Genomic DNA, 15555 nt, shown 5'->3' with positions numbered 1-15555 from the left:
ACCCCAAGGACTCCCGCCGCCAGGTCCACGTGGACCCTGGGCCGCAGTGGAACTGGAGCCCGCCCCCCGCGCTTGGGGGAGGGGGCGCTGCAGCCGGGTTCCCCTTTTTGTGGAGCTCAAAGCCTGGGGAAGTGATTGCTTAAAGGTGGGGGCCGGAAGAACCCAGGTTTCCGCGTCTCCCTCCCCCCCCGCCAGCCCGGTGAGGAGGGGCCGGGGCGGGACACCCTGTCCGCCCCCGCCCCCACCCCGCTGGATCTGGCAGCCACTCAGCCCTTCGAGCTGTAGGGGAGGCGCTGCGCCCCCGGCCCCAGCCGATCGGGGGCTCCTGGCGCTAGCCTCCCTCCAGAGCGCCGCAGGAGTCCCTCCTGCCGTCTGACTTGAGTCCCTGCTGCTGCAGTGCACGCCCCTTCGGCAGCCAGGGTGGGGCCCAGACCCAACCTGGCCCCTCCTGCCCCCACCCCGCCTTTGGGTCGCTGGTGAGTAGGGAGCATTGAGGTAGGGGTGGGGGCGTCAGAGGCTGGAGAAAGAGGCACCTGGAGGAGGACACAGGCTCCTCCAGGCGGGACCCTAACAGCAGCGAGAGGAGCGTGGTGGGTGGGTCACCACCACCATTTCAGAGGTGGGGAGAGCTGGCCTTCCTTGGAGGGGCCAGGCCAGGGCTCGTCCACCAGCCAGATGTGGAGGGTGGCAGATGGGAAAGGCCCTGGGTGGGCGCTAAGAACTGAGAATGGAGCCCCTCTTCAACCCCTCCCAAAGGTTATGACATTTTTTTCTGGGATTGTCACATTTTCTTATTCTTTTTTTGGACTGGGCAGGCTCTGGGACGTTCTTTTTCCTTCTGTGGAGCAAAGCAGCAGCCACTCCCAAGGGAGCCTCTATCCCCAGAGACCAGACGTGCCGCCTGTCCAGCCTCTCCCATCCCAGACTTGGGGGCCAAAGCCTGGGAGGCTGGGGAAGGGGGGTCCCCAATCCCAGGTTGACAAGCAGGAGGACCCTAGTTGAGACTCTGTATCCTCCAGGAGAGAAGGGGGTGTAGCCTGGGGACATGGGTTGCCCCAGCTGACCTGAGAAGGGTACAGGAAGCCCAGTCCAGGGACAGGTGACCCGGTCCAGGGCCTGAAGCTGGGAAAGAAGGGGCTGGCTCCCTCCTCTGCAGCAAATGCAGCCCCTAGCACCCCGGCCCGGCACCCCTAAACACGTCCCCTCCTCCAGTTCAGAGCTGGGGTGGACATGGTAGCCCAGGAGGGACAGTCTCCGGGGTGCTAGAGTGTGGGGGAGGACCCTGGGTGGGGACAGAGAGGAGGAAGAACTGCTGCCTGGGGAAGTCACGGACAGCCCCGTCTGGGTACAGCTACCAAACCTCAGGTTGCCACGCCCCTTCCTTTCCCTAGAAACTTGACCCCTGAAAGCAAGCCCAGCTGCGGGGCCACCTTCTGTCTCCTCATCTACTTGCTAGGAACCTGTGGGACCCACAGTCTCAGAGGAAGCTGGGCAGGCGGTGAGGGGCCGAGGTCCCGGGGGATGCTGCACCTGCCCCAGACTTGGGCCAGGGCAGTGGCCTCTACATGCCCAGGCCTCAGGGGTATTGGGGGCCCTGAGAGTGCAGAACTCCAGCACTGTCTCCTCTGAGCGCCATTCACACACCGTCCCAGAAGGCCAAGAGAGACCAACCAGACAGAAACAAGCATTCAAAGGCCACAAGCTAAGGGAGGCGTGGCGGGGGGGGGATGAAGATTGAGAAAATAAAGTAGAACCAAGTTGTGAGCTTCCTGGCCAGGGAGGAGGGTGGTGGACATGCACGGAGGCCCAGAGGGCAGAGGTGGGCGCAGGTGTTCACAACTGCCTCTGGGGCACTGATTGGCCCCCCTGTGCCGTTGCCCAAGGAGACCTGGGGTTCAAAGTGGTATCTTAGGTGGCACGAGGGCCACCCACAGCTTTGGCGCTCCTGGTGCACCTCCCCTGCAGATGGTGCAACCAAACGCTGGGAGGTACACGCACCACACCACACCCCTCAGGGACTCTGAGGCTTTGACTGGGGAGCAGGGTGCCTCCACCCACTGCCACCCCCACTTCCCTGGCTGGCGCACCCTGTGGTACGGCCTTGGTTCCACAGCGGTTTCACAGCCTAGAGGCAGTGGGCAAGGAGGGAGGGAAGTCTTGGGAGGGAGGTAGCAGGACCAAAGAACCATGTTTGGGGGGCATGTCCCTCCTCACCAGGGCCCTGCCCCCCTCCCCACACCCTCAGAAAGTCCAGCCCTGAGTCCCACTTAAAACCTCACTGCGGCAGGTCTAACCTGCTGCCCCTGGCTGAGACCTCTGGGACCCGCAGACAGACCTGGACTCTTGGTGGGAGCCGCTCTGCCCACTCCCCACCCCAGACGCCCTAGAAGCAAGTCTGGCCACCACCCGCACGCACAGTTGGTAGCCCCAGACTCTCGGGGCCCCTTTGGGAGGGGCTGGGAGCCGGAAACCGAGAAAGAGGAACCCAGGCTTCCGGCTTCCCAGGGAGTGAGCGGATGGGGGTGTCTCGGAACCTTCTGTGGGGGCCTCATCTGGGGCCCAGCCTGGGAGGAGGGGCCAGAAGCTGCTGCCGCCCCCTCCTCAATGACCCCAGACCCCCTCCCAGCCCTGCTGTAAGCTTGGGGTTGGGGTAGAAGCCCTGGGCAGAGCCGGGTCCAGAGGCAGGAGCAGGCCCTGCTAGGGAGACACCCTCTCAGGACCCCTCCTAAGGGACAGGCAGGGGCTGGGGTTTCAGGTTCTCAGTCAGAACCTTGGCCCCTCTCCCCAGACCCCCAGGCTGTGGTGAGGGTCTGAGAGCTGGCACCACGGAGCCTGGGCAACCTCCTCCGCCCACCCATGCCCACCCCGCATGAGGCTGAGAAGCAGGTATGCCACCTCCCCTTCTGCCTCTGCTCCCTTGGGGTAGATGGGGTGGGGCAAGCTGAGGGGCCACAAGGAGTTGGGAGATCCCTGAACACCCGGGAGGCCAGAAGGGTCATGTGCCTGGGAACAGGGCCACCCATGGGAGGGTGGGGGAGAGGTGGAGGGTCTAGTGGGTTCTGACCTGAAGGCTGAGGTAGCCCCATTTTTCCCCAGAACACAGGGCCAGAGGAGGCGGACCGGCCCCCTTCAATGTCCAGTCATGATGCAGCCCCTCCCGCAGCCCCCAGCCGTAACCCCTGCTGCCTATGCTGGTGCTGCTGCTGTAGCTGCTCCTGGTGAGTAGGGCCTGGGGTGCCCAGCTGGAGAGGGACTGGAGGGCCTGGGGCCAAGCAGACCCAGGAGGGGACCCAGTGGTGGCTTCTGAGGAATCCCCGCAGGTAGGATGCTCCTGCCACCTCGTGTCTGGGGTCTGTGGGCCCTGGTGATGAGTGGCCGGTGCCTTGGGCCCAAGGGGCTTATGTGTGGTTCTTGTACCTGTCTTGCCAAGGGTGTGTCGGTGTGCTGTGTACACGCATGTGCCCGTTCACACGGCATGTGCTTATCCATGCTGCTGTGAGCCAGCCCAGGCTGGGCCCTGGGGGCCTGCGATGGAGTAAGACAGGCACAGGCCGGGTGCAGTGGCTCACGCCTGTAATCCCAGCACTTTGGGAGGCCGAGGCGGGCGGATCATCTGAGGTCAGGAGTTCGAAACCAGCCTGACCAACATGGAGAAACCCCGTCTCTACTAAAAATACAAAATTAGCCGGGCGTGGTGACGCATGCCTGTAATCCCAGCTACTCGGGAGGCTGAGGCAGGAGAATGGCTTGAACCTGGGAGGTGGAGGTTGCAATGAGCCGAGATCACGCCATTGCATTCCAGCCTGGGCAACAAGAGGAAAACTGTCTCAAAATAAAAGAAAGAAAGAGAGAGACAGAGAGAAAGAGAGGCACAGACCCCACAGACTGTGTGGGGTGGAGGGACGTTTGAGCAGAGACCCGAATAAGGCAACTGCTGGCCCTGGGGTGATAGCCAAGAGCTTCCCAGACAGCATGCGTCGGGGGAGAAGAGCACAGGGTGGTGGGGGGGTCTTTGGGCATCCCTGTGAGGGTGGGAATGGGGCTCCCAGATGGTAACAGATTTCCTAGGAGTGTAGGGGAGCTGGTGCATGTTTTCATGCCTTCCAACCCTGGCCGATGAGAGGACAGCGCTTCTGGACCCAACATGGGGTCAGCTGACCCATGGGCAAGCTGGGGGTGGCCAGGGGGCAATCGGGAAAGGGGCTGGGAGGAGCCCAGGGGCCTAGTTCCGTCAGGACGTCTGGGTGCATGATGTCTGCCAGCCGTGCCCTGGAGAAAGATCAGCCGGCTATGAATTTGGGTCCAGCATTGACAGGGTACTAGGAGCCAAGGCAAAGAAGCAGTTTCCCTTGAGAGAACCAGGGATCAGGCTCCAGGACCTAACCAGTGTGGACACATGGGTTTGGGGCTTTCAGTGGTGTCAGCTGACGAGACACACTGCTGACATGCCAGACCTGCAGCGTGTGGCCCCATCAGTGGGACAGGGACAGGCCAAGAACAGGCCGAGGAGCAGGGTGGCCATGTTCCCAGGCACACTCTCATGGGTGTCCCTGTTCCCAGGCACATGACCCTTCTGGCATCCCAGGTGTTCAGACATCTCCCAGCTCCTTGTGGCCCCTCAGCTTGCCCCAACCCATCTCCCCCAGGGGAGCAGAGGCAGAAGGGGAGGTGGCATACCTGCTTCTCAGCCTCATGTGGGGTGGGCATGGGTGGGTGGAGGAGGTTGCCCAGTGGGCCAGGGATGGGGAGGAGCACCAGGAGCCAAAGGGTCCCTCCTGGAGGGCCAGAGACTCACGGGCACTGGGTCAAGGTGCTGGGATGGAAGAGGGCTGAGTCCGTGGGCACTGTGGCAGGGACAGTAACCTGGACTGCAGATTCCGTGGAGAATTCAGGAACGACTGACAGGGAGCATGGACACCCTTTCCCAGGAGATTGTGGGAGGAGCTAGCTGCAGGGGCTGCCCTCCTGCAGTGGGTACACATGTGTCAGATGCCTGCCCATGTGCTGAGGGCCTGTGTGGCCATGGAGGCGTGTGTGCCCACGGCAGTGCCGCTTCCTCTCTGCCACTAGGAACCAAGAGCGGCGGCGCGCATGGCAGGCCTCCCGGGAGAGCAAGCTGCAGCCCCTCCCCAGCTGTGAAGTATGGTGAGTCCAGCCGGCTGGTGTGTGCATGTTGGGGGGCCCCAGTCCAGGAGACTTGAGCCTGACGTAGCCTGGCCCCAATGCCCGCAGTGCCACGCCAAGTCCTGAGGAGGTGCAGAGCTGGGCCCAGTCTTTTGACAAGCTGATGCACAGCCCGGCGGGACGCAGCGTGTTCCGGGCGTTTCTGCGGACAGAGTACAGCGAGGAGAACATGCTCTTCTGGCTGGCCTGTGAGGAGCTGAAGGCCGAGGCCAACCAGCACGTGGTGGACGAGAAGGCGAGGCTCATCTACGAGGACTACGTGTCCATCCTGTCCCCCAAGGAGGTGCGCCGGACACCACAAGGGGCAGGGGGCCGCCTGCTCCGGGCACTAGGTGGGGAAGGCACCTCCCAAGCCCCCTGACCTCAGTGCCTTGTCCTACAGGTGAGCCTGGACTCCCGTGTGCGGGAGGGCATCAACAAGAAGATGCAGGAGCCGTCCGCACACACGTTTGACGACGCACAGCTGCAGATCTACACACTCATGCACCGGGACTCCTACCCACGCTTTCTCAGCTCTCCCACCTACCGTGCCCTGCTGCTGCAGGGGCCGTCACAGTCCTCCTCCGAGGCCTAGGCCGCCCCCAGCAGCACAGACCCCACCGCCTCCTATGGCCGACTCTGGGTTGCCTTCAGGTGTTGGCTGTCGGGGCACACGCCTGCGGGCCCAGCCTGGCCGGCTGGGGTCCCCACCCGTGGAGACGGTCCTAGACCCAGTGGGGAGTGCTGTGCCTCCTGGCTCTGCCCACCCGTGGCCAAGCAGGAACTCCAGGTGCAGGGTGGGCCAGAAGCCTTCTCATCGGCCCGCAGCTGGCTGGCCCAGTGCTCCTGGTGGGGGCTCTTGCATGGTGAGAGTAGGGGCCCCCCCGGGAGCCATGCTGGACCCAGGAGCCTCGTTGGGGCCTCCTCCCCAGGCAGCTGACGGGCCCCGGACAAGCCTTGGTGGGGAGCAGAACCTCTGCATCATGTAGTTCTAGGACATAAGGAGACCTCCTACTTGAGCTGTCTGTACCCCAGAATCAAACCCAGAACCTCAGAACCAGATGTAGGACCTCGGAATCCTGCACTCAAGGTGGCAGGACCCAATTTCTGTTTTATATGCTCATGAACTTTAAACCTGGAAACATATCCTTACTAGGTGTTTTATCAAAAAAAAAGTTTTCATATTTATCTCTATCCCTAACCCCCCAAAAATAGGATGTCTTATTATTGAAGATATTTTTAAAGCACAAGTCTCTGCTCATTTTTGTCCAAGTGTGGGGAGAGACTGGAGAATAAGTGGCCCCAGACTCAGGGCTGGGGAGCGGTGCCCTTGTCCCAGGGCAGGGGCTCCAGTGCCCCTTGGGAGGGGGGAGACAGCCTGTGTGCTCACCTTCTTCCCACGCCCTGGGCTCCACCAGGGCCCGCCTCAGAACAGTGGCCCCAGTGGGTGGCTGTGCTGAACCCTGCCCGGGGCATGAGCTCCTTCGCTGAAAGTGGGCCAGAGCAGTGCAACCCACAGCACCTCAGAAGTCAAGAGGCAACAGGAAGTGCCGCCCGGGCCCAGCTGGATGGGGTCCCCAGAGGCAGGCTGGCTGGGGCAGGAGGGGCTGCTTGGTGCCAGGCACAGTGCCATCTTTGCCATCTCACAGGCCCTATGAGTTGAGTGCTCACCACCCCATCCCCTACATTTCTGGGAAGTTAGGTGAGTTGAAGCTGAAATTGGCTCAGGGCCCTGAGACCACAACTCCCACAAGAACAGAGATGGCAGCATGGGGACAAGCTGTCCTGAACTGCCAGGACCCGGGTCCCAAGCTGCCCATGCCCGAGGCAGTGGGGAGGACAGTGCCCTGCACAGGACGACAGGCTGTCAGCACGCACGCAAGACCCTCTCCCCACCTGCCCTCACAGGCAGAGCCACCCCAGGTGCTCTCTGAAGGTCAGCCAAGCTCCTCTCCTGGGGCTGACCCACCAGGGCCAAGCCCAAGCACTGCCTGACCTCAGGGAGGGGCCTTGTCCACAGCAGCGCGAACAGGTCAAACATGGGGACAGGGGCCACCAGGAGTAACAGCTGAGGAGAACAAGATGGCAAAAAGAAACATTTAATAACGAGGGGGAAAGGGCAGAAAGGTGCAATCCAGGCAGGCAGGTTGAGGGCAGGACATGCCGCCTTCTAGGGTCTCCAGAGAAGCTGTATCAACGGAGGACGTGGGCGGGGGAGGCCAGCACTGACCACGGCCCAAGGCTGCAGCACATCTACACGAGGGCTCAGCAGAACTGCGAAAAAGGGGGTGAGGCCTCCAGCCTTGTGGCCACATGAGGCTCCCCAGAGAGACGGCCGCACAGGCTCACCCAAGGCTGCAGTCTCCACCCACCATGCCCAAGACTCCAGGAGGCTGGCTGGGCAGGGCCATCCCCAGTTCACACCACAGACCCCACAGAGGCTGAGACACCCCACCTCCAGAGAATGGAGTGGAAGGGGCAGCCTGAGCCCGCTCACCCACCTTCCAGCGGTTTCCACACTCGTTGCAGACAACGAAGGTGGTCATGGGTTCATCAGAGCTGCGGGTCTGCACCTGTAAGGAGGGCTGGGTGAGCCTCCATGCTCTGCTGCAGGGAGTGTCCCCTCAACATGGGCAGAGCTGGCCTTGCAGCCGCTGAGCTCCCATAGGTGACCTGATCCGAGGCCGCCTTGTGACTCCAACCTTCCAGAGCTGAGCCTCCGGGGGAGGGAGACAGTGTCTATTGGGGCAGAGGCCCTTGCGTGGGCTTGAAGCAGCTCACATTGGCTGGGGACCAGCAGGGCCCAGACTTGGCTAGGCAGGAGGGTCCCAATGGTGGGGGGAACTAGCGGGGGTCCCCAGTGCCCGTGGCTGCCTTCTGGAAGGCCCAAGGGTGAGCCTCAGGCCACAGGCAGAGCCTCTTCCGACCAGAGGCTGGGAGCAGGAGACAGGCAGGCTCTGCACAGACCCAGGCCCCATGCAGCCTTTGAGGGGAAGGAAGGGCTGTCCTTGCAGCCCCTCACGAGTCCCATCTGCCAGGCGCAGCGGCCGCCTCAAGACACTCCCCCCTTTTTTTTTTTTTTGAGACAGAGTCTTGCTCTGTTGCCCAGGCTGGAGTGCAGTGGCGCGATCTTGGCTCACTGTGCAACCTCCACCTACCGGGTTCAAATGACTCTCTTGCCTCAGCCTCCTGAGTAGCTGGGATTACAGGCGTGTGCCATCACCCCCGGCTAATTTTTGTATTTTTAGTAGAGACGGGGTTTCACCATGTTGGTCAGGCTGGTTTCGAACTCCTGACTTCATGATCCACCTGCCTCGGCCTCCCAAAGTGCTGGGATTACAGACATGAGCCACCGTGCCCAGCCGCACTCCCCTCTTAACAGGGTCCCTGCCATCTCATGGGATCCACAGTCTCCCCGGCACACTCGTGTCCACCTCCATGGCAGGGACTGAGAGTCCTGCGGTCACTGCCAAGCAGCAGGCGGCACGGCCCTCCCACCAGCATCAACACCTCGAGGGCCCTCCGTGCAGCTGGGCCGGGCGGGCCGGGCCCTCCGACTTGAGCACCCGGAACAAGTGGACCCCACCACCCAAGACGCTGCCTCCTGGGGCCCAGGGTCCTGGGTAGAGGGGAGTGGTCCCTGAAGGTGGCCATCATGCCTTAGCCTAGTCAGGGACAGAGAGGCTCGGAAAACTCACAGCAGAGGCGGGAACAGGTATGGGCTCCTAGGAGGGGCACGGGATGGCCTGAAGACACTGGGCCCGGGGGAGGTGCCCAGAGGCTGCTCACCTGCGTGTAGGTGCAGTTCTTCTTTCTGCACTTGCCGCAGGTGAACAGGTCTGTCTGCGTGCCGCCAGTACGGGCCATCTGGTGCTCTCGGATGGCCTCCTTGGTCATGGCCTTACGGATCTCCTTCAGCTCATCACTGGCCATCTCCTGGAGCACGGGGCCAGTGGCTTAGCCCACCACTCCGAGGGGAGCAGCCCTCCAGCCCCTCCAACAGGGGCTCACCTCTGAGGTCATCACGGCAATCTGCTGGGGTGTTATGGCCCCACACAGCACATTCCGCCGCAGGTCAGGGTTCTTGGCATCCTTCAGGTTGGAGATACGACTCCGTACACGGTTCTTGTACTTCATGTCTGTGTTTCCAACGTCCCGGAAGATGCGTGCAAGTGTTTAAGGACCCACCCGAGGACAACGTCGCTGCCCTCCACCTACCACCTGCCCCGCTGGGGGCCATGCTGGGGTGCTGGCTGGAAAGGTTCTGCCCAGCCACACAGGGGTCGGTCTGCCCACCCGCACCTGGTGGACAGGTGAAGGGCTGCAGGGCTGAGCCTGCCACAGGCCCATTCCTGACTGAGACCCAGCTTCAGGCTACAGCCCCAGGGAACCTAGGCCCCACCAGCAGGCAGAATCAGCCTCTCAGCTGGTCTAGGGGCCTCCTGGAGCGAGACAACCTGACTACCCAGGCAGGTGACCCCCCCAGGCAGCTGACCCCCCAGGCAGGTGACCCCCCAGGCAGGTGACCCCCCAGGCAGGTGACCCCCCCAGGCAGGTGACCCCTGGACAGCTGGGCAGTGGTATCCAGCAGCCACCAGAGGCCACCAGGCCAGGCAGCCTCCTGACTCCACCAGAAACCCAGGCCCATAGCCCCTGCCCAAAGGATATATTCCTCGATCTGAGCCGACAGGCGCTGGCAGTCCGCACCGATGGCCACGTGGTCGTCTGCAAGAGGGAGCCCTGACTAGCTGCCCCCACTGGTTTCTCCACCTGCCACCCCTTCTGCCTGCAAATCACCCTGGCAGCTTAGCGGGGACATCCGTGTCCCTGGAAGAGGCCCACGATCCAGGCACAGGCCCCACGCCGCTGCCAGGGCTGCAGCAATGGGCTGGGGGAGGAGAGTCGCCCCTCTAGAAGCAGGCCTCCTCGGGCAGGCAGGGGCCTGGGCCGCCCTGAGAATCCCAGCGGGTGTCAGGAACCAGGGCCGGCCGCACTCACGGGCCGTCTGCAGGGCAGCAGTCAGCATCTCACGGCACTTGTTGCGTACGGCATCACAGGTGACAGGCACCGGAGGAAATGTGGTGATCCTTGGAGTCGACGGTGCCCTGGGCAGCTCCGGCCTCTTGCGGCTGCAGAGAGCCAGGGCCAGCTAGACTCAGACTCAAGGCTGCACCCCAGCAAGACACTGATCCCAGAACCAGCAGGTGCCACAGCATACTCCCCCTCCAAACCCTGCTTGCTCCACTCTGCCAGAGTCCAACAGTGGCCAGTGGCCCTGCCTATCTTGAGCCCAGATGTCTATGGGGTGTGCCCAGCAGCCAGGAGGAAATGGGCCGTGAGGTCCCCAGTGGGTCAGGATGTTCCCCAGGTGGGAACAGGATCCCAGACCCAGCAGTCCGCATCTGGGCAGCATCTCCAGTGGATCCGAATGAACCTGGCAGTTCCTGCCACCTCTGGGGTGCCCACCTGCGGGGCCGCAACACAAATACTCTGGTGAGGGCAGCTGCAGCTGCTGCCTGGTCAGGGAGAAGGAGAGACCCACAGCTGCCTGGTGGGGAGAGGGAGAGACCCACAGCTGCCTGGTGGGGAGACAAGGCAGAGGTCAGGGAGTGGGAGAGACCCACAGCTGCCTGGTGGGGAGAGGGAGAGAGACCCAAGCTGCCTGGTGGGGAGACAAGGCAGGGCCACCCAAGGCCAGGTTCTACTGTCACAGATGACCCCGCTAGGCACGTACAGAATGGGACAAGGATGCCCCTCAGGGCTGGACCCCAACATGAGGCTGCCCAACGACCAGGCTGCATCCACCTAGCCCTCCCCACATCCCCCTGTGGAAGTTGACAGAAGCAGGCGGCTTCCTGGAGAAAAATCAACTTGCAAAGGTGTCCCTGAGTTCCTGGTGGCCCCGTCACCACAACCCAGTATGGTCAAGGGCAAAGCCATCTCTCGGCCGTAGGCTGCCACCACAAGCACCCCCAGCTCCCAGCTGCAGGCCACAGAGCCCTCATCGCCCCTGGCAGCAGTGACCACACATGCACATGCAGGGCAGGAGAGGGGAGCTGGGTACCCGCCTTTGGTTCTGGGCAGAATTTTGCAGGAAGGAGGGGCCCTCGTTGAGTGAGGCTGAGGTTCGGGAAGCCAGAGTGGGCCAGCAAGAACCAGACCCAGCAGGGGGTCTTGGGGGAAGAGGCCAGGGGGCTCCCACAGGCCCACTCAGGGTATACGGCAGCTCTTGGCAGAGGAAGAGGCCAAGATGGCTGGCTGACAGCCAGGTGGACACAGACCCGTGTCTCAAGTGGTCAGTGCAGGCAGGACACACCACGAGGCCAGTGTCCAGCATGAGGTTGACCGACTCCGTGTGTGGCCTCAAAGCAGTGCCTAGGCACACGGAGATTAGCACCCTTTCTCTGGCAAGGAAACAGGCTGGGAAGCAGAAGTGTGTGCACCTGCCTTCCAGGTGTACTACCTGGGATCCGGGGCCTCTGAGGCATCCCTCGAGGACGTGGGCAGAGGCGTGCCCCTCGCCCGCTCCCTGGCTTTGGCATCTGAAGCATCTGCAGTTGAGGAAAGATCAGGGATGGGCTGATCAGGAGAAGGCAGAGGAGGGACGGGCGCAGACCACCACCAAGGTGCAGCCTCAGCCCAACCACCAACCCTCCCAGCCCCAGCCCCCAGCTCCCCAGCCAGCCAGAGGAGCCAGGGGCCAGGAAGGCGCCCAGCCTCAGTGAACAGGCCCTCACCCTCCCCAGCAACCTGTCCGTCTCTGCAGTCCCAAGGCTACCTCCCCAGAACACTTTCCGACACAAGCACCCACTCACAAAGGCCACCTCTGGGGCCTACCCTCCTGCCTGTCCTGGCGGGAGAGACCAAGTATGTCCCCAGCAAAGCTCTTCCTGAAAGCCCAGAGCCAGGCCCAAGGGCTGGGGATGAGGACATGCTTGTGCTGTGTACGGCCTGAGGGTCACACAGGGCTAGAGAGAGACTGTTTCACAAGGGTGTGGACAGAGCTAGGAGGGCTGCCTCCATCCCGGATAGCAGCATCTTTGCAACCCCAGTCACCCCATTGTCTCCAGGAAGAGGCAGCCTTCAGTCCAGCCCAGCCCTTCCCTTCCCTTCCCTCCCCTGGCAGGGGGCTGCCCCTCCGTTCCCTCTCAGTAGCTGAGGCGGCCCCAACTTCTCCCTCTCCTTTCCCCTCTCCTGACACTTCCCAGCCTCCTGGCCGTGACCTTCCCCTCTGTGTGACCTCCCAGCTCACCCCAGACTCTCAGTGCTGTCAACTCAAGTCCTGGCCTCAACGCTCCTCTCTCCTTGTTCTACCGGGAACCCTGCCCCCAGCACACACCCTTGCCTCCTAGGCCACCCCTCCCAGCCAATGCTGACAGGCACCCACTGATCCACTGCCAGCCCCAAGCTGGGTGCTTCATGGTCTGGGGTTGCCACTGCCCCACTCCCAGGTGACCTGGCTCAGGGTGGGCACTGCCAAGACCCTACACTGTGCTGACCAGCCAGAGGCAGCACTTCTCGGGGCCCTGGTCCCAGCACTCGGTGGGCACTGCCCAAGCCGCACCCAGGAGCTTCTTCCAGGACTTGATGAGGGACTTGGCCAGTGCAATGACCTCCTCGTCGGAGCTCTGCTTCCGAAGGGCGTTGACAGACATCCCGACTCGGGTGGACTACAAGGCAAGTGGTCTGAGTCGGGTGGAGGCAGGGGCCCACCCTAGGGGTCAGATCCTCCTGGCAGACCCTTGGTGGCTCCCACAGGACAGGAGCCCAGGACCTGCCAAGGAGGTAGATGCCTCTCCCAATATCCTCAGACTCCCTTCCCTGTCCCACTGAGCCCAGAGAAAGGCAGAGACCCTCTCCTCAGGAACAGGCATTTGTGCCAACTAAGGCCCGGTGGGGAGGGTGGGGAAGCCCTGCCAGGTGCCCTCAGAACTGCCATCTCCTGGGCTGTCCCCAGGAGCTGTCCCGGACCTGGGGCAGGCAGGGACCTACCTGGAGCAGGTGCAGCGTGATAGGCATGGCCTTCAGTTCCCGCAGCAGATCCATGGCCCCCTCCTGGAAGGAGAAGGAGGACCTTCATAAAGGACTTTAGATCTCAACGGACAATATCACCTCCTTCTGCCTACTGGAGGGGAACACAAGGCAGTGACAATTTGGAGATTCAACCTGGGGTCAAAAAGAAACCAAAATTCCTCTACCTGGAGACACCCAGGGCTGTTCCTGCACCACAGCAGGGAGCCCTTACTGCTCAGTCAAGAAGGGGAGGGGATCTGCAGCCTCAAGCATTCCAGGTTGTAACCCACATCCGTGGCAATGATCTCACTGACTTCACTGTAACCACCTCAGGTCACTGACCCAAACCAGAACAGAAATGCCAGCTCCCCTGGCAAATCAGGAGGCTTCAGAGCCATGGACCCTCCCCAGCAGCCAGGGCCACACCCAGGTGAAGGTGCAGCGCCAGGTTCATTCACTCCCCCGTGCGTTCATGCCCTGATGTGTAGGGCAGCCTCTCCCCAAAGCACACAACCCCCACCAGCTGTGAAGGAGGCCAAACTTTCAGGCACAGCCACAGCCAACACCTACAAGACCCACAGCCCCCTCATCTGTCCTCCAGGCCTCTGAGTTGCCCCCAAGCAGGCGAGCACCCCTCGCCTGGACAGTTGCAACGCACCCGTTCTCTCTGCCTTGTCTCCCCACCCAAGATCTGCGTTTCCTCCAGGTCCTCACACACTGAGGCCAGGCACAAACCGGCCACTTTTCCACACCAGGTACAGCTCCTCAGTGCTCCCCAAGGGCTCTGAGCCACCACTGAGGCCCTCTGCACCTGCAGCTCCACTGCCTGGGGCAGCCTCCCAGGACATCTTCCTCCCTCCCTACCGGGCTTTATTTAAACAACACCTTCTCAGCAAGGCCTCTCCTATCTAAAACTGCAACCGCGCCCTGCAACACCCCCACCTCCTCTGTAACACGTGCATGTGTTTCCACGTGTGTATCATTCCCTCTGCCCTAAGGTGACCTGATCAGATGTCCCACGACCCAGACCCCGCACAACCCCAGCAATCTGGGTGGCACGTCTGCTCACGCCGCAGCCCCTCTTAAACCCTCCCAGGCCGGCCCTGCCCCTTGGGCTGTACAGAGTCCAGCCTTGAGGCGACAGCCAGAGCCAAGGGCACTGGTTCCCTGAAAGCCCTGCACCAGCTTACGTGGCTCTCAGTGGGCTCAGGACCAGAGGTATAAAATCCCCCAAACCTGGCCCCCAAGTCCCCGAGGGGACCTCAGGCACTGGGACCCCCAGGAGCCCCTCTGCACAGTGCCCTCCTCCCCTCCTCATTCTCCCCTGGGGCTTCTACTCAAGCTGTTCTTCCACCAGAAACTCCCCATCAGTTCTGCTAGCCCCACCCAGCCCTCCCCTGGCTCCATGACCCACCTTTGCTTTTCCCACCTACAGCTTTTATCGTTTGTGTTTTGTCTCCTTTAAGAAGGGATACAACTCCATTCTCGGGTCCTCTCTGGAAACAGCTATGGATGGTTCACAGACCCCTACTTTGTGCTGACCAGTTTTCCAGGGGTGTGTGTGAACGCAATGATGAGGTGCTGCACCCAGCAGGAATGAGTGGGAGCCCACCCCTTCCCAGTGCAGACCCCAGTCCGGAACCCTGATCACAGGAACCCAGACTCAGCCCTGCTCAGCCCAAAAAGCATCCCCCAAACCCCTATTGCAGTCACACAGCCCTGGGGTGGCTGCACAAATCACCCAAAGCCTATGACTCAGCCACCTTCGCCGCCCTGGGCTGGCCTGGCAGACACACAGCTGGCCCTGCCCCAGGAGTTCACAGTCTGGATGGGAAAGCACAGGTCACGTTTATGGAGCCTGCCAGGAGTTCCACATGACCTGCGGCCAGACCCCTCCCCGTCCCCCAGGAGGCAGGCAGCATCAGCTAAAGATGCTTCTGTGGGAGGGTGCAGAGGTTGCCAAGGTCATGTCCGGAACTGGACCCCCACTGGCCTGGCCCCTTCAAAGGCCTTACACACAGCCTCCTCCAAAGTCTTGCTGTGGCCGCAAGACAACAGAGGCCCAGGCCGCAGTGAACAGAGCTGGCCAGAGGCTCCAGCGCCCAGACGCTCCCGGAGGAGGCTTGCCCCATCTCCCGGGTCTTATATAAGCACACCGGCTCTTTTCGGAGGGTGTCCACATAACTACCCACAACCCAAGTTACTGCGGGCTAAGTCCTGGCTAAAGAAGGGAGAGAATTTATTAGAGAAACCTGGTTCTTGTGGGGTGGGGACAGACAGGGAAGAAAATGGGCCCCACAGGCAAGACAGGTATCTGGCTGGCCGTGAAGGAGGATGACAAGGGCCAGGAAGAGGCAGGGGAGGCACGGCAGCTCCAGA

At 62.1% G+C, this 15555-nt stretch overlaps 2 protein-coding genes across 4 annotated transcripts; one reads left to right on the top strand and one right to left on the bottom strand.

Annotated features, from left to right (window-relative positions):
• On the top strand, positions 1-6410 carry RGS19 (regulator of G-protein signaling 19). Of its 3 annotated transcripts, none has more exons than XM_011973970.1 (6): positions 1-145; positions 2789-2886; positions 3097-3218; positions 5071-5145; positions 5233-5467; positions 5567-6410. In XM_011973970.1, the coding sequence occupies exons 2-6, from the start codon at positions 2857-2859 to the stop codon at positions 5756-5758; spliced, it is 654 nt and encodes a 217-aa protein (XP_011829360.1). In that variant the 5' UTR covers positions 1-145; positions 2789-2856; the 3' UTR covers positions 5759-6410. The 3 variants fall into 3 exon arrangements, with proteins under 3 accessions (XP_011829360.1, XP_011829359.1, XP_011829361.1); XM_011973969.1 differs by having other exon boundaries at positions 1-476; XM_011973971.1 differs by lacking the exon at positions 2789-2886 and having other exon boundaries at positions 1-476.
• Positions 6411-7246: 836 nt separating this feature from the next.
• Positions 7247-13469, bottom strand: TCEA2 (transcription elongation factor A (SII), 2). Its single transcript, XM_011973968.1, has 10 exons — positions 13362-13469; positions 13156-13218; positions 12728-12833; positions 11627-11714; positions 10162-10292; positions 9832-9888; positions 9175-9329; positions 8953-9099; positions 7665-7736; positions 7247-7437 (listed from the first exon to the last, which is right to left on the bottom strand). The coding sequence occupies exons 2-10, from the start codon at positions 13207-13209 to the stop codon at positions 7429-7431; spliced, it is 819 nt and encodes a 272-aa protein (XP_011829358.1). The 5' UTR covers positions 13210-13218; positions 13362-13469; the 3' UTR covers positions 7247-7428.
• Positions 13470-15555: the final 2086 nt, after the last annotated feature.

The sequence above is a fragment of the Mandrillus leucophaeus genome, unplaced genomic scaffold (genome assembly GCF_000951045.1).
Source record: "Mandrillus leucophaeus isolate KB7577 unplaced genomic scaffold, Mleu.le_1.0 Scaffold1402, whole genome shotgun sequence".
Lineage (NCBI taxonomy): Eukaryota > Metazoa > Chordata > Mammalia > Primates > Cercopithecidae > Mandrillus > Mandrillus leucophaeus.
This window is presented reverse-complemented; position numbering and strand designations above follow the sequence as displayed.